The 24405-nt window shown below is 44.1% G+C and overlaps 1 protein-coding gene across 4 annotated transcripts in view; it reads left to right on the forward strand.

Moving 5' to 3' along the window:
- DNAJB6 (DnaJ heat shock protein family (Hsp40) member B6) overlaps positions 1-24037 on the forward strand; it is a 48137-nt gene extending 24100 nt beyond the window's left edge. The window contains exons 3-8 of one of the 4 annotated variants that reach the window (XM_030826343.1): positions 1587-1696; positions 4953-5012; positions 5821-5931; positions 19962-20093; positions 22583-22724; positions 23253-24037. In XM_030826343.1, coding sequence (XP_030682203.1) covers positions 1587-1696; positions 4953-5012; positions 5821-5931; positions 19962-20093; positions 22583-22724; positions 23253-23358 — 661 coding nt within the window. In that variant the 3' untranslated portion in view covers positions 23359-24037. Of the gene's footprint in view, positions 1-1586; positions 1697-4952; positions 5013-5820; positions 5932-18157; positions 20094-22582; positions 22725-23252 lie in introns of those variants that run through there. The other 3 variants (XR_004033043.1, XR_004033044.1, XM_030826344.1) reach the window with 3 other exon arrangements.
- Positions 24038-24405: the final 368 nt, after the last annotated feature.

Below are 24405 nucleotides of genomic sequence, written 5' to 3' on the forward strand. Positions count from 1 at the left end.
TGAACATGTTGTAAGTTAAATTGAGCCACAACAGCTTTACAGTAATAACTTACCAAGTGTTAAAAGCACTGTCGGATTAGTATACTAGTCTGAGATTTTGAGGGGTATGCTGCTTTTCTTTTTTAACATTATCCTCCTTTTGAATATATGCTGCTTAGGTTTTGCTAATTAGACTAGAGAATTTTTTTGTATTCATTCATTCAGTCATTCATTCATGTATTCATGTTGAGCCGGAGGCTCGCTCTGTCCATAGCGTGGAGTTCAGTGGCACGATGTTAGCTCACTGCAGCCTCTCCGTCCTGGGTTCTAGCAGTTCTTCTGTCTCAGCCTCCTGAGTAGCTGGGATTACAGGCGCGCACCTTCATGTCCGGCTTTTTGTATTTTTAGTAGAGATGGGGTTTCGCCATGTTGGCCAGGTTGGTCTTGAACTCCTGACCTCAGGTGATCCACCCGCCTCGGCCTGCCAGAGTGCTGGGATTACAGGTGTGAGCCACTGCACCTGGTCTTTTTTTTGTATTTAAATAGCATGCAATTATTTGGTCAGTTGGAACTCTGCAACAGAATATGACCTTGGTTATAGAATCTTTGTAGAAGTCAGTGTTTTAACTCTGTTTAGATCTTGAATCTGGCACAGAGGGTGTTTGAAAGATTCTGAGATCCTGGCCTGTTTGGTGGCAGGTGACTCACCTTTGGCACACAGATGAGCTAAGTAGTGGGCTGGCTGAGGAAGTAGGGTCCTGGGAATCAGAACATGGAAGGATATGAATGGTGATGTTGGATCTTGTTGCTCAGTGACCCAGGCCTTTTTTTTCCCTTTTTAAACATTTTTTGAGAAGGAGTTTCGCTCTTGTTGCCCAGGCTGGAGTGCAATGGTGCGATCTCGACTCACCACAGCCTCTGCCTCCCGGGTTCCAGTGATTCTCCTGTCGCAGCCTCCTGAGTAGCTGGGATTAGAGTCATGCCCCACCACGCCTGGCTAATTTTGTATTTTTAGTAGCGTTGGGGTTTCTCCATGTTGGCCAGGCTGGTCTCGAACTCCTGACCTCAGGTGATCCGCCCACCTCCCAAAGTGCTGGGATTACAGGCGTGAGCCACCACGCCTGGCCTTTCTCCTTTACTTCATGTACTTGCTCAGTCTTGTCACTGTCAGTCCATGTTGTGGACACTGTGATCTTCATTTTTCTCTCTCTAGAAGTTCGTTTGTATTATGTTATCAGGATTTTGTTTCTAAAACTTTAATGAATATTTTTACAATTTTAATTTTGAGACGGTCTTGTTCTGTCGCCCAGTCTGGACTGCAGTGGTGTGATCATAGCTCACTGTAGCCTTGAACTCCTGGCCTCAAGCAGTTGTCACGCCTCAGCCTCTGGAGTAGCTGGGTCTATCTGGCTGCACGCCACTATTCCTGGCTATCTGGATTTTAGAACTTTGTGTATTTCATTAGGAAAGGGAGGTTTTACAATTAAAACCAGTATTCATCTCACCACTTGGCAGCTCTGAAGCCATTCTCGTGGTTAATGTTTGTTTCAAAAGCATAGTTGATTTCTGGATTTAGAATGTGATCAATATCCTTTATTCTTTCCAAGATATCGAAAACTGGCACTGAAGTGGCATCCAGATAAAAATCCCGAGAATAAAGAAGAAGCAGAGAGAAAATTCAAGCAAGTAGCGGAGGCATATGAAGTGCTGTCGGATGGTGAGTGACAGCGAGCTGCTGAAGGACCCTGAGCGGGCATGCTGGATTGCGGAGTGGGCGTTGGGAGCCTCCTCAGGGTAGCACAGTATGGACTCAAGTGACTTGTTTTTGATGCCTACTGGATTTTGGGCCCTTCTGAGAGGTTTTTACTTTTCTCGTGAAGATTTGAATTGATTTAGGTAACCACGAGTGCTGAGGAGCACCAGGGCTTCTAGCAGTTTCTCTTAGGATGGCTGTTTTAAAACAGGACTGGACATCCTGGCTTTGAGGAACCGGGGAGAGAAGAGGTTGTGGGACTCAGGTCACTGTGCATGTGGTGTGCCTGCCCCCGTTGTGTGTGATCATTCTGACCTTGCTCACCCCCACTGGCTTATACAATACCATGCCAGTGGAGTCAGCTTTACTACTTGAGAGGATGTCATTAGTTCCCAAAAAGAGCGGATGAAACACGCAGCTAAAATTTAGATTTCACATTTCAGGCCTGTCTTCCCCTCCTAGGTCTGGAGCAGAGGTGTTGTACGTTACTGGAAGTCAGATCCATTGGCCTAGTTCACAAATTGGTGAGGGGTCAGAGGTCAGCTGTCGCCTAGATGCAGTTGGGGTTCCATGGGGAAGTAAAGGCTCTGCATGGGGCCTGGGTTAGGGGAACAGTGACAGAACTGGAAAGCCACACAGTGCCCCTGTCTGCTGCAGTGCTGGGTGGCCTGTTGCAAGCAAAGCCCGAGGCATTTTCAAGGTTAGGGATGGACTAACTGAACCCTGGAAGTGGGCACTTGGTTAGGTTAAGTGTATCTGCATATGGTCAGGTAATTGGCCCTTATTTACAACAAAAATTTTTTTTTTCTTTTTTAAAGAACCCAATTTGAGGCAGAGGTTGCAGTGAGCTGAGATTGCGCCACTGCACTCCAGCCTGGGCGACAGTGCGAGACTGTCTCCAAAAACCAAACCAAACCAAACAAAAAAACCAATCAGAAGGAGCCCAGTGTAAGCTTGCCACCTTCAACAGCTACCAGGACACCACCAGCTTTGCTTTCTCTGGTGACAGTGTGGCCCACCCCCTTTGTTTTAGAGGAAATCCCAGACGTTTTACTTCAAAAAATATGAAAAGACATAAAAACACTGATATTTGAAATCTTCTTGAAATGTGGCATTTAAGGTCTTGAACTGTTGAGCTTATTCATTGGAAAGTTTTGTTTTTTTTTTAAAAAAAGAGAGAGGGTCTTGCTATATTTCCCAGGGAGGCCTTGAACTCCTGGGTTGAGGTGATGGTCCTCTCCTCAATTCCAAGCACCATTGCGCCAGGCTTGTTCCCCTGGATTTGTGCGCTGGAGTGACAGGAGGGCACAGGCCTCAGTGTTGCCATCTTGGTCTTCGGCCCTTGTTGTTGGTGTGCTAATTCAGTATTGCCAGATTTAGGATATTAGGGACTAGTAACATTAGGAAAAGTGAGGACCAAAATGAAGCTTCATATTTGATAGAGCAGCTGTAAACTACCACACTGAAAAGTCGCTTGGTTCTTTTGGGAGGTGTATGGGGTGTGTTTTTCATGTCCTTTTAGGCAGCCTTCAGTGCCAGCTGGAGTTGTCTTCAAAACATGGTCATTGTTCTTGCCATGGCACTGGCTGCCTGAACCTGCTTGCAAGTGGTTTGTTTCTAAGCCTGTTTTCCCATTTTGTGGGATGTGAGATTTTCTTTTACTTTTTAAAAATTGAGAGGGAGTCTCACTCTGTTGCCCAGGCTGGAATGTAGTGGCACGATCCCAGTTCGCTGCAGTCTTGACCTTCCAGGATCAAGCGATTCTCCCATCTCGGCTTCCTGAGTAACTGGGACCACGGGTGGGTGCCACTGTGCCCAGCTAACTCTTTTGTATTGTGTTTAAAGGTGGGATTTTGCCGTGTTGCCCAGGCTGGTCTTGAACTCCTGGGCTTAAGTAATCCACCTGCCTTACCCACACGAAGTGTTGTGTTGGGATTATAGGCGTTAGCCACTGCATCCAGCCTGAGAGTTTTTGAGGAACGCAGATGGTATCATGTCAGAAGTACCAGTGCTTCTAATGTCATTGTTTTTGTTCTGGGATATAAGTAGCATTTGGACTGTAAGTGTGAAGACTGTCAGTGGAGACTGGCACGCTAGCCCCAGGCCTTGCATCCGGGTGGTCTGCTTCGAGGGTGAATGAGCCTGTAGGGTGCTAGGTTGGCGCCTTTCTGGCACATCTACTTTCTTCCAGTTGCCTAGGCCCTGGCATGTTTGTTTTTGTGCTGCAGATATGGTCCTCTGATTGGGTTTTTGTAGTAAAATGGTGCACTTCTATGGTTGGAATAATCTTGTACTTGGTCATGTGATTTTAATGTAGCATGCCTGGGCTCTGTAGGCAGTAGAGTGAAAGAAATGATCTAATGGAATAAAGAAAAAAAAAAATTTTTTTTTTTTTTGAGACGGAGTTTTGCTCTTGTTGCCTAGGCTTGAGTGCAGTGGTGCAATCTAGGTTCACTGCAACCTCTGCCTCCTGGGTTCAAGCAGTTCTCCTGCCTCAGTCCCCTGCGTAGCTAGGATCACAGGCATGCGCCACCATGCGTGGCTAATTTTGTATTTTTAGTAGAGACTGGGTTTTTCTGTGTTGGCCAGGCTGCCCTCAAACTCCTGACCTCAGGTGATCCTCCCTTCTTGGCCTCCGAAAGTGCTGGGATTACAGGTGTGAGCCACTGTGCCCGGCTAAGTTTTTTTTTTTTCCCCATGCTCTTGTTGCCCAGGCTGGAGTGCAATGGCATGATCTTGGCTCACCACAACCTCCACCTCCCGGGTTCAGGCTGTTCTCCTGCCTCAGCCTCCTGAGTAGCTGGGATTAGAAGCACCTGTCACCATGCCTGGCTAATTATTGTATTTTTACAAGAGATGCGGTTTCACTGTATTGGACAGGCTGGTCTCAAACTCCTGACCTCAGGTGATCTGCCCACCTTGGCCTCCCAAAGTGGTGGGATTACAGGTGTGAGCCGCTGTGCCCGGCCGTAAATACTTAAATATTTGTAATAACTTGTAAAAATTCAACATACTGAATTTTTTTTGAATTGTTTTTCAGGAGAGAGGTACAGAAAGTTTTCCCTGTTGCTTCGTTTTGTTTTAAAGAAAGGGTGGCCATACTCCTTGAAATTCAATTGTAAAACATTGAAAACCGATTTACAACTTGGGAAATACCTTATCTATTGAATTAAGGGTTTAAAAGGAACTTGGCCTTACCGACTTTTCTTTAAATTTTTAGCTAAGAAACGGGACATCTATGACAAATACGGCAAAGAAGGATTAAATGGTGGAGGAGGAGGTAAGTACATGAGTTTTTTCTTTGAAGACAAAAGGTCTTGGCAAGTAAGTTGTTTGTAAATCACGAGTCTCTTGGTCAGAGTCGATTTTGTATCAGTAAATAGAGATGCAACGTAGAAAGCGAACTAAATTGGGGAGAGGACAGAGAAATTGATAGCATTTAAAAATCTTTTTGTGAGACTAGAAGTATATGTTGATGTGCTTTTTATAGATAGGAACAATTTGTAACCATACTGCAATATATTGTGAACGTACAGCCTTAGATCAGCACTTGACGTTATGTCAAAATATCCTAAGGGTTTAAAGAGCAGATTTTCCTGAAAAGCTAAAATAATGACCTTGAAGGGCGTAGACTTTGTCTCCAAAAGTTCCCATGGTCACTGGGCTGTGACCAGCCTCCCCAGGGGTGTTGGGAAATTATTGCTCCAAACCTACTGGGGCCACGCGGCAGCTTCTGTGGCTCCAGGAAGGCAGTTGTCAAAGTGGATGCAGATACTCTTGGTCTTCATAAACCTTCATAACAAATCATAAAAATGGTGTGTAATGTTACATGTTATATGCCGATCACGGATTTAGAGATGGTGAAAAGTAGTGTCGAAGGGGCTACTGCTGCACTCATGCCATCAGCGCTGGGCACGCTCACGTTGTGTCAGTACAGGGCTCATGTTTTGAATTATAGAGAACTTAAGGTTTATGAAATATTTTTGTTTTTATTAGATCATGATTTGTATAATGTTCTGTCAACAAAGAATTCTTTGCCTACAAAACACCAAAATTCATAAACTAAAAGCTGTGTTGTATTTGTGCAGGTGGAAGTCATTTTGACAGTCCATTTGAATTTGGCTTCACATTCCGTAACCCAGATGATGTCTTCAGGGAATTTTTTGGTGGAAGGGACCCATTTTCATTTGACTTCTTTGGTAAGTTAATCATGTGGGTTGACTTGGTGTGTGTCCATGACCCAAGTGAGGGCTTAGTATGGCCTTTCTGTTGAATTAACATTGTATTTTAGGCTGGGCATGGTGGCTCATGCCTGTAATCCCAGCACTTTGGGAGGCTGAGGCGGGCAGATCACCTGAGGTCAGGAGTTCAAGACCAGCCTTACCAGCATGGAGAAGCTACGTCTCTACTAAAATACAAAATTAGCTGGGCATGGTGGCGCATGCCTGTAATCCCAGCTACTTGGGAGTCTGAGGCAGGAGAATCACTTGAACCCAGGAGGCAGAGGTTGCGGTGAACTGAGATCGTGCCATTGCATTGTTGCCTAGGCCACAAGAGTGAAACTCCCGTCTCAAAAAAAAAAAAAAAGTTGTATTTTGTCATGAAACTTTGTGTTTAAAGCAGCATTGGACTAGCCTGAACAACATGGTGAAACCCTGTCTCAACAACAACAACAAAAAATACAAAAAATTAGCTGTGCATGGTGGCATGTGCCTGTGGTCCCAGCTACTTGGGAGGCTGAGGTGGGAGGATTTGCTTGAGCCTGGGAGGTCGAGATTGGGCCACTGCACTCCAGCTTGGGTGACAGAGCAAGACCCTGTCTGAAAAAAAGCAGCACAGGAGCTGTAAAATCTTTTCTTCCTCTTTGCAAATTTGTTTTAAGTTACAACTTGAAAAATTAATAAAGGGTTTAATGTATTTTTTTTGTTTGTTGTGTATGGCCGTAATTAACTTGCTTTTGCCCTCAGATGAAACAGTGGTAAGGGCATGGGTGCTGGTGACTTGGAAATGTTGTTTCCCATTGAACAACCTATTTGTGTGTGAATTTGTCACATCATATTCCTGTTAAAATTATTAAGCATCATAGTACTGTTGGCAAGACCTTTATCTGTAGACACTGTGTGTGAGGACTGTTGTTCAGTGTTTGCAGAAAGGCACCTCTGGAGCAAGACTGCGGAGGCCTTTGCTTGACAGAATGGTTTTGTTAAGGGAGACAGCGCTGTTACAGCTGCTGTTTGATTGTAGGAAAATGGATTTCTCATCAACGGCATCTGAGTCTTGATGCCTGGTCCTAGGCTTTGGTGTATGTCTTGGGCACAGTTTGGGTCAGGCACTTTTGTTAGCTGTCTCCTGTTAGAGCCTTCTCAACCACTGGGACTTTCTGAGTGATGCGCTGGGTGACCTGAGAGGTCAGGATTAAACATGTACTCCTGTAGCTGTTTTTGTCTTTTGACTTACTGAGAAGGAAACACATTGTGTGTTTACCTCCTTCGTTGCCTGGAGCATGGGTGAAGAAACTGAACACCACCTGCAACCCCGAGGAGGGAAAGAGAAGAGCAGTTGTGTCTACAGATAACATAGGGGAGACATGTGGAGCTCCTGCCTGCCGCAGGCACGAAGAAGCAGAATCACTCTCATGTCTGGTAGGTCTTGGGCCTTTTGCATGGTGCAGTTCTTCAGTGTATCTCAAATGGGGTTTCAAAGAGGTTGTTCTTACACCTTATTATGGGCTGGCTGGCTTGAAGAAAGCCCCTTTCTGAGGGAGGAAGGACAGTCAGTGGCCTCTAGCATTTTCAGGGAAACTGAAGCTAAGCAGGGGATTTCAGATTAGGGCACCGGGAGACTGGTCTGCTCATCGTTTAAGTGCATTTGCTGTAATCACTGTTGCCATCAGCAGAAACAGCTCAAGAAAGAACCATGTTTACATCCATCCTTCATCGACCCTCACAGGCAAGAAATATTTCTTTAAGAAAAATAATTTACGGATTGATCTCTGTCTTAAAAATGACCTTTGCGTCTTGCTTTAGCCTTCAGCAAACTGCATTTGTTGCTTTGCAGGACAGGGCAGTGTTGGGGTTGAAGTCCTGTGTTCTGATCCGTGATTCTCATGGAGACCAAGCGAGGAAGAAGGCCCACTCTTCCAACACCATGGCTTCTCTTCTAGGGCACACGAGGTGAAACAGGCTGTCCTCGTGACGTCTGAGACCGGGCGTCTTCACCAGGCCCTTCTTAACGTTATGATTAAACAGGCCTTTTTTAACATTATTATTAAACAGGCCTCTCTTAACATTATTATTAAACAGGCCTTTCTTAACATTATTATTAAACAGGCCCCTTCTTAACATTATGATTAAACGGCCCTTTCTTAACATTATTAAACGGGCCCTTTCTTAACATTATTATTAAATGGGCCTTTCTTAACATTATTATTAAACAGGCCCCTTCTTAACATTATGATTAAACGGCCCTTAACATTATTATTATTTTTTTAATTCAAAGGGGAAGGGTCCCTTAGTGACTGAATTGTAGCCAATTTTTGTTTTCCTTGGGGAAAATAATCTGATACACCAAGCCATAGAGCAATTACTTGTAAAGAAGATACAGAGATTTAATTAGATATGAGTGAATATGTGAGTTTTTACCCCTAGTCCAAGGAGAGAGGTGCTAGTCTTACTGAAATGCTGCACTGTTAAATGCTCCATTTTACATACAGACCTATTTTAAGACCCTGTGTTTCCCATGATTAGTGTGGCAGTGATACTTGTTCATTGCGTTCTTGTAGGTGTTCTAGATGACTTCCATTTTCAGGCTCTCAGGATTTACACACAGGGGAAGCTGCTGCTCCTTGGCTACTACATGTATGTAGTCACTGTGCAGCCTGCTGGCGGTATGTTTAGTGTAGATGGGTGTGGATGCAGAGCCAGAGGGATTTCTGCTTATTAATGATGTAGTTCAGTGGTCAACACCCTGGTCTGTGGCCTGTTACGAGCTGGCCTGTTAGGAACAGGAGGTGAGCGGCGGGCAGGCAGGCAAGCGTTACTGCCTGAGCCCCACCTCCTGTCAGCTCAGTGGCAGCATTGGAGTCTCATAAGGGCACAGACCCTATTGTGAACTGCACAGGCGAGGGACCTAGGTTGCGCGTTCCTCATCAGAATCCAGTATCTGAAACCATCCCCCTACCCCAACCCACCACCCGCTGTGTGGAAGAATTGTCTTCCATGAAACCAGTCGCTGGTGCCAAAAAGGTTGGGGACCGCTGTTCATAAATCATATTTACTAGACCTGGTGTACTTTCCATGTGACAAAAAAGTAGTTTAAAATCTACCGTAAGGTATTTCCGAGCTGCACTTTACGTTTATCAGAATGCAGAACCCCTGCTGTAATTCAGACCTCCCTCATGGTAGGTGGGGAAGGGTGAAGGGGTGCCGGGTGTTGGACACACGGTATGCAGCTCTGTGCCTGAGCACCAGGCAGTGCTCATTGTCACGCTGTGGCCGAGGAGACTTGGGCCTGCGGTGTGGAACCCGTCCTTTACAGCAGAAGCCCTCCCAGGAGAGGTCGTGGAGGCGGATTCTAACACCAGCCTGGAAGGAATGCTGCCTCTGAATTGGAGGGGTACAATCAAAACTGCTGAGGCTAGGTGACTGTTGAAATTTCCAGAATGTAGAGCACATGAAAATGAGCTCTTGTCAAAATGTTAATTGGAAAAGTTTATTAATAGGCAGTGGACCTATTTGAGTTAAGATGATCTCTTTATTTTATTATTAGAGGACCCTATTGCTCAGTGAAATGATGTTCGAAGATAGGAAGGAAAGGGTACCTGATAATAGTGCCTTTTGATCCCATTAGTCATAGCAGGCATTACCATCTGGGAAAAGCCTGTGGGTTTAACTTCACATTTTTATTTATATTCTTGGAAAACCAAAGCTAACCTTCAAGGTTTCCAGAGAGGCCTTTTATTTTAGCAGTGCAACAAGTTTTTCGTTTGTAAAGCATCACTGTGGTATGAATGATGCTCTGTAGCAATAGGGGAGGAATCCTGTGGTATGTAGAACCAAGGAAAGCAGACTTCTTGGAGGAAAAATGAGTGCATTGAGGAGAGTAACCTGCCTTTCTGACCTGTGATTAAGTGATGATAGTGAGTCAGTCATTTTACTCTCCCAGGGTTTGAGGAAGTGGCCAGTGAGGACTTGGAGCCTAGTGAGGAGTTAGTAGAACTGCCCGGGGGGAGGAGGCCACAGAGGACAGCCCTGGTGAAGAGAACAGTGAGGCCTTGGATGTGATGATATCCAGCGAGGACCTGGCGCTCTCTAGTGAGGTTGAGGCCTGCACAGGATGTAACTGGGGCCTGGGCGAGCCCTCAGCGAGGAGCTGGGGCTCATATCCAGTGAGGACGGGGCCAGCCCTGGAGACGCAGAGGAGCTCAGTGAGGAGTGTGAGGAGCTGCTGAGTGAGGAGCACAGTGGGCCAGAGCTGGGGCGCCGCTGGCACCACCATAAAGTGTCAAGGAGCTGCCCGAGCTGGACTGACTGACAGTGTATCTAGAATACAATGGCTTCCTCTAGTGCCTTGATACTGTCCTTGGTCAGACCACCTCAGCTGCCTTGGAGATAGAACTGAAGAAGCAAGAGAGGGAGGTGGCAGCCCTGAAGCACAGGCTGGGCGTCTTGTAGGCTCTTTCCCTAGAAGCCAGAGCACAACCCTGAAGACAGCCTTGAGTTTGATCCGTACCACAAACCAGGGGCTTAAACTACCAAAATGTATCATCTCCCAGTCCTGGAGGCTGGCCGTGTGAGACCCAGGTGTTGCAGGGCTGGTTGCCTCTGAGGCTGAGGTGTGTCCCATCCTGCTCCAGGCCCTTCTCCAGCTGTTCTTCTCCCTGTGTTTGCAGATAGATGTCCTATCCGATGTTGACATCATCTCCTCTGTGTCTGTCTCTGTGTCCATTGGATTTAATGTTTTAGAGACAGGGGTTTCATTGTGTTGCCTAGGCTGGCCTCGAAGCACTAGGCTCAAGCAGTCTTCCTTCCTCAGCCTCCCAAGTAACTGATCACAGGCAGGAGCCACTGTGCCCAGCCACAAGTTCCCCCTTTTTATAAGGGCATCATTTGTATTGGATTAGTGCCCACTGTAATGATTTCATCTTAACTTGATGATCTACAAAGAGCCTGTTCCCAGTAAGGTCACATTCACAGGTACTGGGGATTAGGACTCTAGTATCTTTTTTGGGGGCCATGATTCAACCACTTTAACATCATATTTCTTAACGGGTGGATTTTTGTGTTAGTCTTTGAAATTCACAGCCAAGCAGCAAATTTTGAAAGGTAAAAGAAGGAGGAACTTTTAAAGTTAGACATGTGCCCTCACCCCTCGCTCTGAGACGGAGTTTTGCTTTGTCACCCAGGCTGGAGTGCGGTGGCACGGTCTCAGCTTACTGCAACCTCCGCCTCCCAGGTTCAAGCGATTCTCTTGCCTCAGCCTCCCAAGTAGCTGAGATTTCAGGTGCCCACCACCACACCTGGCTAATTTTTGTATTTTTAGTAGAGACGGAGTTTCACCACGTTGGCCAGGCTAGTCTCGAACTTCTGACCTCAGGTGATCTGCCCGCCTCGGCCTCCCGAAGTGCTGGGATTACAGGTGTGAGCCACCATGCTTGGCCAAAGTTAGACATGTTAATGAGAGCTAGAAGTTAGGGGTCAAGTACAGGCATGGGAGTGGCACAGCAGATTGGATCAGTGTGTGCTGGTGACCTGGATCCACTGTCATTACACGGCGCTACAGCAGTTTGTTTGTAATGAGTGTTCTTTGATTACTTTAGGACAGAGTTCATACACGTGCACACCTACACACAGGTCACTTAGAAGAAGTTAAGGAGTCTTTTTAAATACACATAAAAACATCACATACTAAGCCGGGCATGGTGGTGCACCCCTGTAATGTCAGCTGCTGGGGAGGCTGAGGTAGGAGATTCCTTGAGCCCAGGAGTTCGAGTCCAGCTTGGGAAAAATAATGAGATGCCATCTCTAAAAATTTAAGAAAAAAAGGTTAAAAAATGAAACCGTGATGTACGAGACTGGTTTCCGGCTAAAGTTGTTGGACTCATCCTTATGTGTAATTTCACATGGTCGTGAAGCAGCAGGCAGTCCCGCCCGGCGTCCCCACACGCTCTTCCTCTCACCTGGTGAGAGTTTCTTGGAGAACATGCCAAACTCATGTATGGTTGTGTGCGTATTTGAGAACTCCTCGTGTTGAGATGGAGCTGTTTTTTGGAAGTATCTCATTTTTTTGAGATGGAGTCTCATCCTGTCGCCCAGCTGGAGTGCAGTGGCGTGATCTCGGCTCACTGCAACCCGTATCCCGGGTTCAAGTGATTCTCCTGCCTCAGCCTCCCAAGTAGCTGGGATTACAGACATGTACCACCGCGCCCAGCTAATTTTGTATTTTTAGGAGTGACAGGGTTTCTCCATGTTGGTCAGGATGGTCTCGAATTCCTGAGCTCAGGTGATCTGCCCACCTCGGCCTCCCAAAGTGCTGGGATTACAGGCGTGAGCCACTGTGCCAGGCCCTTCATTTCTACTGAAAATTATCCTGGGTAGTGAGGATGGGTGCCATGTTAGTGGCCTGCAGCTTCTTTTGTGCTGGTTTTCAGTGCGTACTTGGTCATTTCAGGACCTTTGTTTCCTCCGACCTCCTCCCTTAAATAGAGAGAGGAAATGGTTCCTGGAAACGGTCATTTTGAGAATTTTCTCTGCTGTGAGAACTGAGGCTCTGGCTACCCCTCTACAGGGCTTGAGCCATGCCGTGAGAGTTTGTGGGCAGTGTTTCTGTGGTGGTTTCCTCCCTTGTATTTTGTGGTGTTGGTCCCCCAGCAGGTCTTTGTATAGTGTTTGGTTCACATTGTTGGCATGACAGTCACCTGAGCAAGACGTTGCCTGAGTCCTTTGTAGGTTTGTGGGTTTTCGCATCATCTGTTTCCAGTGGGATTTTGGTCCCTGGTGAACTTGTGGACGACTCCAGAGATTGAAATAGTTGCCGTATCCCTAGCGCTCCCAGGAGGAGATGCTCTGGGACTGCAGGTGCAAGATGTAGGAAGAGTGGTTTAAAGTTGAGGCTGCAGACAGAGCTGATACTGTGTTGGGCTTTGACAGGGTTAGGGAGTACCAGCATTTATAGGAAGTATGATACTGTAGGGGCACAGTGAGGTGGAAGGTGTGATGGTGGAGGAAAGATGTATCAGCCATCTGCGAGTAGGGCTCAGAAAAGAGCCTGGAGCCTGCTGCTGTTCTGGTGGTTTCTTCCCTGAGGAATGAGGACTGTGGTTGGGAAGAGGCCCATTCCTCCTGACGCCAGTGTTCCTCATCTCATGTCGGCCCTTTTGCATTTGAAATAGAATCATTTGATTCCAGTGTATTGTGGATTCTTTGACTTCGATAGATTTTTGTAACTTTTGGAAACAGATTACTCTAACCAGACCTAGGATGTAACTAGAAATTGTACTTGTAATGAAAAACAATTATATGGGAAGCCGAAAATGGTGGTGTTCATTTAACAAATATGGCGTGCCTGCCGTTTAGTGCCAGGCACTATTCTAGGTACTGGTTCAGCAGTGGAGAGAAACACTGAAGCCCTGTTCTCAGGGTGTGCAGTTCAGGGCAGAGCTCTGGCTGTGTTCTTCATTTGCTCCCATTGCATATTGTATTCCAGATTCCTAACAGTTATGTTGTTTGCTACTTCTGAAAATGTGAGTGACACCATTCAAAACATGTGAGTTGTAATAAATGAGTGCCTGGTTTTGAGAGGAGTTGGGAGAGCAGAGGAAGTCTATGTCTTTCATGCTTGCCTTTTGAATCTCAAGTGTTTCTCCCTTTTGAGGGCAGCTATCTAGGTTTTAGCTTTGGAACTTCAGGAGAGAGTGACATTTTCCTTTGTTTGAAATAGCCATGATGCTTTTTCAGTTTTGTTTTGCTGTCATTTTTTTGTTCCAGCTTTTCTCTGCACTTGGGGAATTGACAGTGAGTCCTGAAATCATGACAGCAGGCCTTTCCTGGGCCGTGGGCGGGCGTGTGCTGAGGAAGGGCGAGCTTAGTGCTGCCCTGCACTGGTGCTGCTGTGAGATGAATGCGGTTGGTGGGAATCCCCTTCGCTTTGTTGTTAAGCTGTTCCTGTTCCATCAGGTTCTCATGCTTGGTAAAGCTCAGAGAAAATGTGTGGGTTTAAAACATGTCTCCACTTCCTCAGTGTTCTTCTTTAAGTTTGTATGTGTTTAAATGTTTGTTACATGTGTCTTGTCAGTTTTCTCACACTGTTAAATTCATTGTATATATATATATTTTTTTGGTCATAAATTTGTGACTATTCTTTAGATTGTCAGTTTAGTGTATCGTTAATGTTATGGGCCCCTTAATGCATTGGTCTTAGTATTCCTCAGGGAATAGCATGATATTGCAAAGTTTTAAAGAAGCTCTTGCTATACGATGCCCAGAACATTGAAATGGAAAGAGTGTCGCAGAAAAGAGTCAAACTCTGTAAAATATTTGAAGAGATATATTCTGAGCCAAATATAAGTGGCCATGCTGGTGATACAGCCTCAGGAGTCCCGAGAACATGTGTCCAAGTGGTCAGGGTGCAGCTTGGTTTATACATTATAGGGAAGTATGAGACATCAATCAGATTATACCTGTAATCCCTGCACTTTGGGAGGCCGAGGCGGCTGGATCGCTTGAGGTCAGGAGTTCCAGACCTGCCTGGCCAACATGGTGAAACCTACCTCTACTAAAAATAAAAAAATTAGCCAGGCGGGGTGGCAGGCGCCTGTAATCCCAGCTACTTGGGAGGCTGAGGCAGGAGAACTGCTTGACCCGGGAGGCAGAGGTTGCAGTAAGACAAGATCGCGCCACTGCACCCCAGCCTGGGCGACAGAGCAAGACTCCGTCTTGGGAAAAAAACAAACAAACAAAAAGAAATACATTGTTTTGGCCCAGAAAGGCAGGACAGCTCAAAGCAGGGGGACTTCCAGACTGTTGGTGAATGAAAACATTTTCTGGTTGACAATCGGTTGAGTTTGTCTAAAGACCTGGGATCATAGAAAAAAAATGTTCAGGTTAAAAGATTGTGGAGATGAAGGTTCCTTTGAAGTCTTATAGTGGCTGCCCTTAGAGGCAATAGATGACAAATGTTTCCTTTTCAGACCTTTAACATGTGCTAGACTTCCAGTTAATCTCTTCAGGATTGGGAGGGTCTGGAAGAAAAAGATCTAGCCATGTTAATAGACTGTTCACAGATGCACATTTTCCCCCACGAAAGATGGCTTTGCAGGACAATTTCAAATGGTTTGTAGGGCATGACTCCCCAGGCCCTTTAGGAATTTGGGCAAGATAAAAAATCAGAACTTAGTCCTCAAGAGTTAAATCCTAATGCAGTCTGTTTCAAGTAGTGTTTGTACCTCAGGATATGAAGTTAAGGTTTGAAGACCCATTTAAAGATGGTTCTAAAGAGATGAGCATACATGTTTTGCTTTGCAGAATCTGCGTGAGTCTAGAGAAACTGCCACTGGGGGTGAAAGGTGTATTACAAGGAAGGTGCTCATGACTAACCCTCACCACTGTGGAGGCTAGCCAGGAAAACCTGTCAGGGCTGGAGCAGTCTCCTCCCCCGGGGTGGGGTGGTGTGGGGTGGTGTGGGGTGGGGATCCCAGGCCCTCAACTGATTGGTTGAGGCCCATCCACATTAGGGAGGCAAGCTGCTTTACCAGTCTCCTGATCCAAATGCTAATCTCATCCAGAATCACCCGGAAGGATTTTTGGCTCAATATTTGGGAACTCTGTGCATGGCCCAGTCAACCTGAACATGAAATCAACCACATGTCCATCTCTTGTCAACTTGGCACCCATATGCATTTCCTTAACCCAGGGCTTAATTGTCAAGTGAGGACAAGAACAAGGTCACAGCCACTTAACATGATCCACTATCCTGCAGACAACCGAAAGTGCACTAGCCCCTTGCCCAGCGAAGGTCACGTTCTCCTGGGGTGTTTACGGTTCTCCTTGATACGGGGTAACTTAATAGGCAATATGTGTATATTACATAAGAGGATAAGAGAGGGAAGAAAACTGATATGTGCTTAAATATGACATGCATAGATTATATATGACAAATATTGGTCACAAAATAAGGAGGAAATACTCCAGGCATTGATGGTCCTCGTTCCTGTAACTGGTCCTGTGGACACAGCCACTTTCTTCCACTGCCCGTTCTGTGGTCTTGTGGCCTTCAGCAGGCACCTCACTGGTTGTGGTTCTTTCTGGTGAGGTAAAGTAAAAAAGAAGTTGGTAGCACATTTGATTAACAAGTGTCTTAAGATTTATTTCTAAAGTATAAAAGTATGATCAGTTGTTTATAAATCCAAAAGTAACAATACATGCTGGGTTTAAGAATTTGAAAATGGGAATGAGGTGAGAGGAGGAGGAGGTCTTGCCCCTCCGCCCCTGTTGGAGCCCCACGGGAGCGTTGTAGCACTCGCTGTATAGTTGTGATGCCCCCAGTTGGAGCCCCACGGGAGCGTCTGTAGCACGCGCTGTGTAGTTGTTATGCCCACAGGCCTCCCTGCCTTTCTCTCCAGCTCTGCTAGCCACGAACACTTCAAGTCGGCACTTCACACGCTTGCTTGCCTGTGCCTGGTTATGCACACTCAGCAACTTAGTTCCACATTTGGGATGAGTTGAGTTCCCTGATGTAGAATTGCTGGGTTGAGGGCTTTTTATAATAAAAATACTGGTCTTATTTTGGGGTGCTGAAGGTTTTAAAAGCTTAATACATACTTCTAGATTGCTTTTCAAAACGACAGAAACCAGCACGTGATAAGTAGCTCTTACTTGAAATAAGGACTTGTCTGATCTCAAGTAGCAACTTTTAACTGTATATAATTATAAATATTGAAATTATTTTAATGTTTCTTAGCACTGTTTCTGTTATAAATGAGACTTCATTTTTAGGGTAATTTGTGATTTTAATATTTGAAGTTATACGAGTTAAAATTCAGTGAATACCTGAATTGTAAAACATTATATTTAAGCTGTAAAATGTCAGTAGAGAAATAAACAAGATAAAGATTTTTTTCATACAAGAAAATGAAACGGAAAAGCATTGGCCTTCTCATAACATACTACTCAGCCAGCTTTTGAGGTAGCTTCTGTAGATGATGATATTATAATTATGAATGTCATTGTCTTAATTTAGCTTAGAATGCAAACCAGTTAAAATCACTTGGTTAATACTGTTATCACTGAGACACAGGTTCAAGATGCATCTAAAAGCTCAGTGCCTTGTGGACAACTTTTAAGGGTTTAGTTGCCATGGATTTAAAGAAATTGTAACTAAACCAATGTTTTAGCATTGATAAATGGGAAATTGCGGAAGGATATAAACGTTGTAGAGTGTGTAAAAGAATAACTTGGTTTAGGGACTCAGGTATGGACAGTGAGACTGGCCACGTGAGTGCCTTTCTCACTGTCACACTCTTACCTAGGTTGGAGTGCAGTGGCTGTCGACAGGTGTGATCATAGCTCCCTGCAGCCTTGAATTCCTGGGCTCAAGCAGTCCTGCCTTAGCCTCCCAAGGAGCTGGGACTAAAGATTTGTGCCACCACATCTGGCTAATTTTAAAATTTATTGTAGAGAAGGGGTCTTGCTATGTTGCCCAGGTTGGTCTTGAACCCCTGACCTCCAGGGATCTCTCCTGCCTTGGCCTCCTAAGGAGCTGGAACTACATACAGATCTATGCTAATGTCCTCAATTTATGGAAATGCAGAAATGCCTTTTTTTTTTTTTTTTTTGAGATGGACTCATGTTCTGTTGCCCAGGCTGGAGTGCTGTGGCGTGATCTCAGCTCACTGTATCCTCCACCTCCGGGGTTCAAGCAATTTTTGTGCCTCAGCCTCCTGGGTAGCTGAGACTACAGATGCCCACCACCACTCCTGGCTAACTTTTTTGTATTTTTAGTGGAGACAGGGTTTTACCACGTTGGCCAGGCTGGTCTCAAACTCCTGACCTCAAGTGATCTGCCCACCTCGGCCTCCCAAAGTGCTGGGATTATAGCTGTGAGCCACTGCACCCTCCTGGAAATGCTTTTTAATGGTCACCTCCTAGGGGAGATGAAGAGAGTTACCACAATCAGTTTTAACTGTATTTGTAATGTTTGTTTCTTTACCTGGGAGGATATATTGTAGATATGTCAGATAGAATACTTAACTGACACAATGATGTGCAGGCTATGGCTGCAAAGTAGAAAGTTTCTAAATAGAATGCTTGGATTTTTATTTGAATTGGGTGAAGTTTTTGTGTCATAGAGAAATTCACAAAATGTTCCTAGTTTTAGGTAAAAGGTTAGGATTTAACATCTTTGCTTTTATTCTTTCTTGTCTTTGAATAGGACAGTGGGGGACGGTAAGGTCTGTTTGCAAAGTACCTATGACCATCTTACGATTATTTTTATGGGCAGGGGGCGTTGACTGTGGAATGTGGGCAGTAACTTGCACAGTCAGTAACCGTTTGAGTAACTTCTTGTTGGCATCCCCGTTCTGGCACTCCTCCTCTAGGTCTCCACCTCACATGCCGGCTTGTGGGCGGAGGGGCGAGTTGGCCTGCGGGGTGTCCGGGCACTGGCTATGCATGCCTTCTTCCTCTTCTATCTCTTGGCCACCTTTTCCAAAAAGTCACCAGTGACCACTTCTCCCAATGTTTGTTTCTTTGGGATTCAGTGTCTTGGGCTTGGCATTGGGTAAAGCCGACTGGCCAGTTTCATTCTGACGAGCTCTGTAGTAGTCCGGTGTGGACCTCTGCCCTCCCTGCTCTGCGGAAGCTTCCTCAGCCTTTGCTCCTCACTATTTACTATTTGCGGGTCCTGGGGGTACCCAGCGTCTCAGGGTTTTGGCTGCCCACCTGTACCATCGGTCCTTTCAGAGTGTGGTCAGAGTCAACCTCAGGTGCTGCTTTTCTCTAGTCACTGAATTTTTTTTAGTAGAAACAAAGTCTTGCTATGTTGTCCAGCCTGGATTCAAACTCCTGAGCTCAAGGAATCCTCCCACTCAGCCTCCAGAGTAGCTGGATCAAGACACTCTTGTTCATAACCTCAGTTGCTTCATGAATCTCGATTTCTGCTTGATTTCAGTGCTTGCTGTTGTATCCTTGTGTGCTGCCGTATTTATTGTTAACATTTGTGACTCAAATGTATCCACTGCCTGCTTTGGTCGCTCTGCCCTGCAAGTAGGCCGTACTAATTCCCTAGTTGGTCCTGGCTTGCCTTTGTCTTTACCTTGCGTGCATTTATGTCTTAATGCATCTATTAGGATTCCTTGCTTTTATCACAGGTTTCTCATTTTTCTGAAAAAATTACAGTAATTACTAACGCAGAACCCAGGTAAATTAAAAAGGTTTGTATACTTTATGAATTTTTAGTAAGTACTCGTTGATTGTTAATAGCAACGGAGGAAAACAAAACAGTCAGTTATGATCTTGATTTCCAGGAGCACTTTGTGTTTCCACTTGGCAGCGTGATGCTTCCTCACCTTGGTGATGTTCTGTTGAGACACGCTCAAGCGTAATCTTACGTCTGCTTGTTAACATTTGTTCAGATTTGATTTCAGCTAATCCTTAAAAGTTTTTTGAGACATTAAACTTAGAATAAAAGGAATTTCCTTTGCCGAAGTTCATCAGGTATTTACACTTAGCTTACATGGCCACACCGTTCCTTCTGTGTGTGTGTTTGTGTGTGTGCGTGTTAGGGTAATCCATTTTTCTGTTTCTGAATTGCTTTGGAGAAGGCAACTCAGACTCCAAGGAATACAACAGCCGCTGTGTGAAGGTTTTCTTACTTTTCCAGTGGTCGCAGCAGGAACAGCGTCTAACAGGACCTCAAATCAGTGATGTGAAAAGAGCTGAGTTTGAAGTGCATATTGGTGCTCCATAAAGAATGTGTATATGTGCTGTTTTTTTAATTAAGTCTGGTAGTTTATTTGATATAATGTATTGTAGTTTTAGTTGAATTAAACTAGTTAGTAAAACTGTTGGTGAGGTAGTATTTCAGTTACCCTGTAGATAAGCTCTTTTGTTACAATCTCTTAAGTTTTTTGTCCCTGAATATGTTACAAACATCTATTTTCTCTTACTGTAGCTATCACATGAGGAAAAAAACTTGAAAAAAAGACTTCATAGTGTGTGTTTATGTTTGATTTTAGAAGACCCTTTTGAGGACTTCTTTGGGAATCGAAGGGGTCCCAGAGGAAGCAGAAGCCGAGGGACGGGGTCATTTTTCTCCGCGTTCAGTGGATTTCCGTCTTTTGGAAGTGGATTTTCTTCTTTTGATACAGGTATTAAATCCCTAGGTTTAATCTCTGTTATCTTAACAGCAGTTAGTACTTATAAAAGCATAATACTCTTTTAGTTACTTTAAAATATGTGTATACCTTTCGTAGAATAGCATTGTAGATTTGCCAGCTTTTTTTGGTATACAGGTCTGCGCTTAATAACCTACATTTTCTCCTAATCTTCCTAAGAATGTTGTGCTTGGAAATCTTCTCCTCTTAATATAATAATCAAGGCCAGAATGTAATGAAGTTCTTTGTTGAAAAGGGGCAACATATGTTCTGTGTCAGTAGGTGGAAAGTAGTGCACTTGGAAAATCTCACTAACCTTCATGTTGTCTAACCTCCTTTGTAGTTAAAACAAAAGTGCACAAATAGCGTCCTAGGAGTGTCCCACTGGATGGAATCGAAGGCTGGGCCTTACCACTAGCCCAGGCCAGGCTCCCTCACTAGTGAAGTGTCAGCCTCGCGCACGTAGCTCTTCATAGTTCACCGATGGAAACACAGCTTGTAGACTGGAGTAACGTGAATATGCATATATCATGATATGCCTGTGTGTTTAGCCTGAAGAATTAGAATCCCACTTTTCTCTGAAGCTCATCCGGTTTCTCTTCACAGAGGAGCTTTTTTTCCTTTTTTAAATTTAAAAAGAGTCTCATTTTTAGTGAGTGCCATTCTTAGTGTAGTGGCATGGTCTCGGCTCACTGTAGCCTCCCGCCTCCTGGGTTCAAGTGATTCTTGTGCCTCAGCCTCCTGAGTAGCTGGGATTACAGGTGTGCACCAGCAGGCCCAGCTAATTTTTTATTTTTAATGGAGACTTTTTTTTTTGTATTTTTTGTATTTTTAATGGAGACAGGGTTTTTGCCATGTTGGCCAGGCTGGTCTTGAACTGACCTCAGGTGGATCCACCCGCCTTGGCCTCCCAGAGTGCTGGGATTACAGGCATGAGCCACCACTCCTGGCCTGGAGCTGCTGTTTTGATTCTCTCATTTTTATTTTTAAGCCTCCACGGTAAGAATTGGGAGAGCTTGTTATATAGGATTCCTTCTTCTTCATGGTCAGAATTTTATTTTCTTTTAACATTGTGCTCATGCCAGCTAGGTAAGTAGTGAATTCTGCTCTATTGGACCTCAGTTTTGATGTGCTTTCCCTTAACAGATCCTCTCATTTGATACCATGGAATATGCTGACCACAGGTTAAGAAAGCTAGTTAAAAATACCACGCAAATAGTCCTTTTTAAAAGTAATCAGTGGCTCCTGTGTGTGTGTGTGTGTGTGTGGTGGGGGTGTAAGCCTTCTCCACTTCTGAGATGCCTTACAAAGTATCACAAGAATAAATACTTAGCGAGGCTTAATCTAGACCAGTGCAGTAGCCACTGCCACGTGTAGCTCCTGAGCCCTGGAGGCCTGGCTGCTCCTAATGGAGATCAGCGGGAGTGTGAAATAGTCATTGGGTTTCAAAGATGGAACGTGGAAAGCAGTGTAAAATATCGCAAATGATTTTGATTTTTTGTATTTCCAATTGAAATATTTTGGATATACTATATTAAATAAAATACTAAAATTAATTTCACTAGTTTCTGCTTTCTAGTGAAATCATTAGAAAAGGTAAACTTAACATACCTGGCTCACGTATTTCTTCAGGACACCACCAGCCCTAGACAGTATCTGGGCTTAGCTGATTGAATCATGTTCAGAGGTATGCGTCAGTTGTGTTAATGTGAGGATTTTGGAAGCAGGACAAAAATCTCTAACCAGTAGACCAGCTTTAGTATCAAAAAATAGGTTTGCTTTAGTGTAACTTGTGAAGTTTTTTAGTGTCCACGCTGTGATAGTGTCCATAATGTATAGTTGAGAATGGTGTTCATGAACCATGGTTTTTTCAGATGAATACTTGGAGTATTCTTTCTACAATTATTTTAGTTTTTTAATAATTTAGATTCTTATCCCCTGTGGTCCTGTGGCAAAGAGAAGGGAAGCCGGTTAGGTTTGCTGTTCTGTGGTGGTGAGGTCACTCTGTTCCTGTGGGGTAAGGGTGTTTATCACAGTCCATGGAGTTTACAAGCCACGCCAAAGCAAACAGAGCTTTGATACTGAGGCTGCTGTGCTGGTTGGAGCTTACTACCGGTCCTGGTTCCAGAATGTTCACATTAACACAACACATGTGCTTGATGGTGCCAAGCAGACCACCCACAAGCAGGGGCTGTCTTTGGCATGTCAGAAAAGCTGCTCGGGTCCCGCGAAGCTCTGCATGAGGAGAGGGGGAGAGGCTGCACTCTCACATTCCCCTAGAGTCCCCACTGAGGGATTTGAGACACAGTCTTTCCCCCTGGGCACCCCAGCACTTCGGCTGAGGCCTTGCTAGTTGTGTGGTTTATTACTCATCAGTTCCATGCCTTAACATTAAATAGTCTGCTACTGAACTTTCAGACTTGTCTTTGCATTACTAGTTGACATAATTTCTCTAAGCATTTTTCTTTTCTGTTTTCCTGTAGGATTTACTTCATTTGGGTCACTAGGTCACGGGGGCCTCACTTCATTCTCTTCCACATCATTTGGTGGTAGTGGCATGGGCAACTTCAAATCGATATCAACTTCAACTAAAATGGTTAATGGCAGAAAAATCACTACAAAGAGGTACTGTGGTATTCTGCATTTTATATTTTTAGTAAGCAGGCATAATGTTTCACTGGTGCCATGTTGCACGTCTCTCAGAGTGTGAAGTAGATAAAGGTTGTTGTATGCTAAATCTGGCGCCATGAAAACCTTTTGCTCTCCAAATTCATTAATTAAAGCTTTTTCTCTTAAGTTTTACTTAACTGTTGAATTATTAGAGGGAATCTTTAGTGTAATATAGTGTAATAAGTTTCCGCAGCATTGTTAAAATGGTAAAATGGAAAATCATTAACAGTAAAGCCTTTACTGTTTTATAGCCTCTGCATATATTTAGCATCCACCTGTACAGTATTTGAGACACAATTTATTTTGTCAGGTTCTATTTTAGGAAAGGAAGATGTATTGTTCACAGATTGGCTTCAGCCATGTTTTTACAGCCTGAAAATTACTTATATTCATGGTGTATTTCAGTAATGTCCTTAAACAACTTAGCCTCACACATGCATTTTCTTTACCAGAAAGGTTTTTAAATGAACTTTTTTCCTACAGAATTGTCGAGAATGGTCAAGAAAGAGTAGAAGTTGAAGAAGACGGCCAGTTAAAGTCCTTAACAATAAATGGTAAGGAGCAGCTGCTGCGCTTGGATAACAAGTAGTTCAACGCACGCGCTTAACAGAAATGTTAAACTATAACAAGCACCATTTGAGGATTAACAGGAACATTTTTTTGAAGATTTCAAACGAACTCGACTTTCAGTATAATTGTACCTAAAGTATTTATAAACAGCTCATCGGAGCCTCTATTTGTCATAGACTTTTGAGTTGATTGTTGGGACCACATAATAGGACCATTTTTTTTTGTCTTTAAAATTGTTGTAAATCTCTGTATGCACTTTGCTTTTTTATTAAACGTACTCTAAGGTGAGTCTTGACTCTTTAGTGTAGGACAAGATTGTACACTAACACCAGCATGGACCTGCTTTTCATTGTGTCTGAAATGTGAGCCACGTAGTGTCGGCCTGCTGTGAAGTTAACATTGCCAGGACGATTCTTCTACAGAAATAATTTCAATTTTTTTCAGTATTTAGTAGTGAAAGATATTAATGCATTAATGGTAATACATTTCTGGTTTAATATAAATTAAGGATGTTTTCTAGTTGTGCATGAATGCTGGCAACTTAGTAAGTTTTGACAATTGTTTAAATATGTAATGTTAAGCTTAGGTTTAAAACAGTAAAGCTGGTAAACTGGGTCTTTGTCATTTGCTTAAAAAAAAAAAAAAAAAAGAAAATAAATGCGAATGTGTTGGTGCATTCTTCCTGAGTGGGATCTGGAGCTTTTTTGTGTCTGTGTATGATTTGTGCCTGGGCTTCTAGTGTCACTTTAATAGCGTTTCGTGCTGTTCATTCAGGTGGACGCCACACCTCAGTTACATGTAGACATTTTCTTCAGTATATTTGAAGTGTATGAAGATTTTCATATTGTAAGTTGCGATTTAGCAATTGATCAAGCATTTAATTATGATAACATTTCTACAGGAGAGAGAAGAAACCATTGTATAATTTTTCACTCTTAAAGTATGTTCTAGTTTGATGTAAGATCACTTATGGATCTGGGTGCGGTAGCTCACGCCTGTAATCCCAGCACTTTGGGAGGCTGATGGGGGGTGGATCACCTGAGGTCAGGAGTTCGAGACCAGCCTG

Source organism: Nomascus leucogenys, chromosome 13 (genome assembly GCF_006542625.1).
Source record: "Nomascus leucogenys isolate Asia chromosome 13, Asia_NLE_v1, whole genome shotgun sequence".
NCBI classification, from domain to species: domain Eukaryota; kingdom Metazoa; phylum Chordata; class Mammalia; order Primates; family Hylobatidae; genus Nomascus; species Nomascus leucogenys.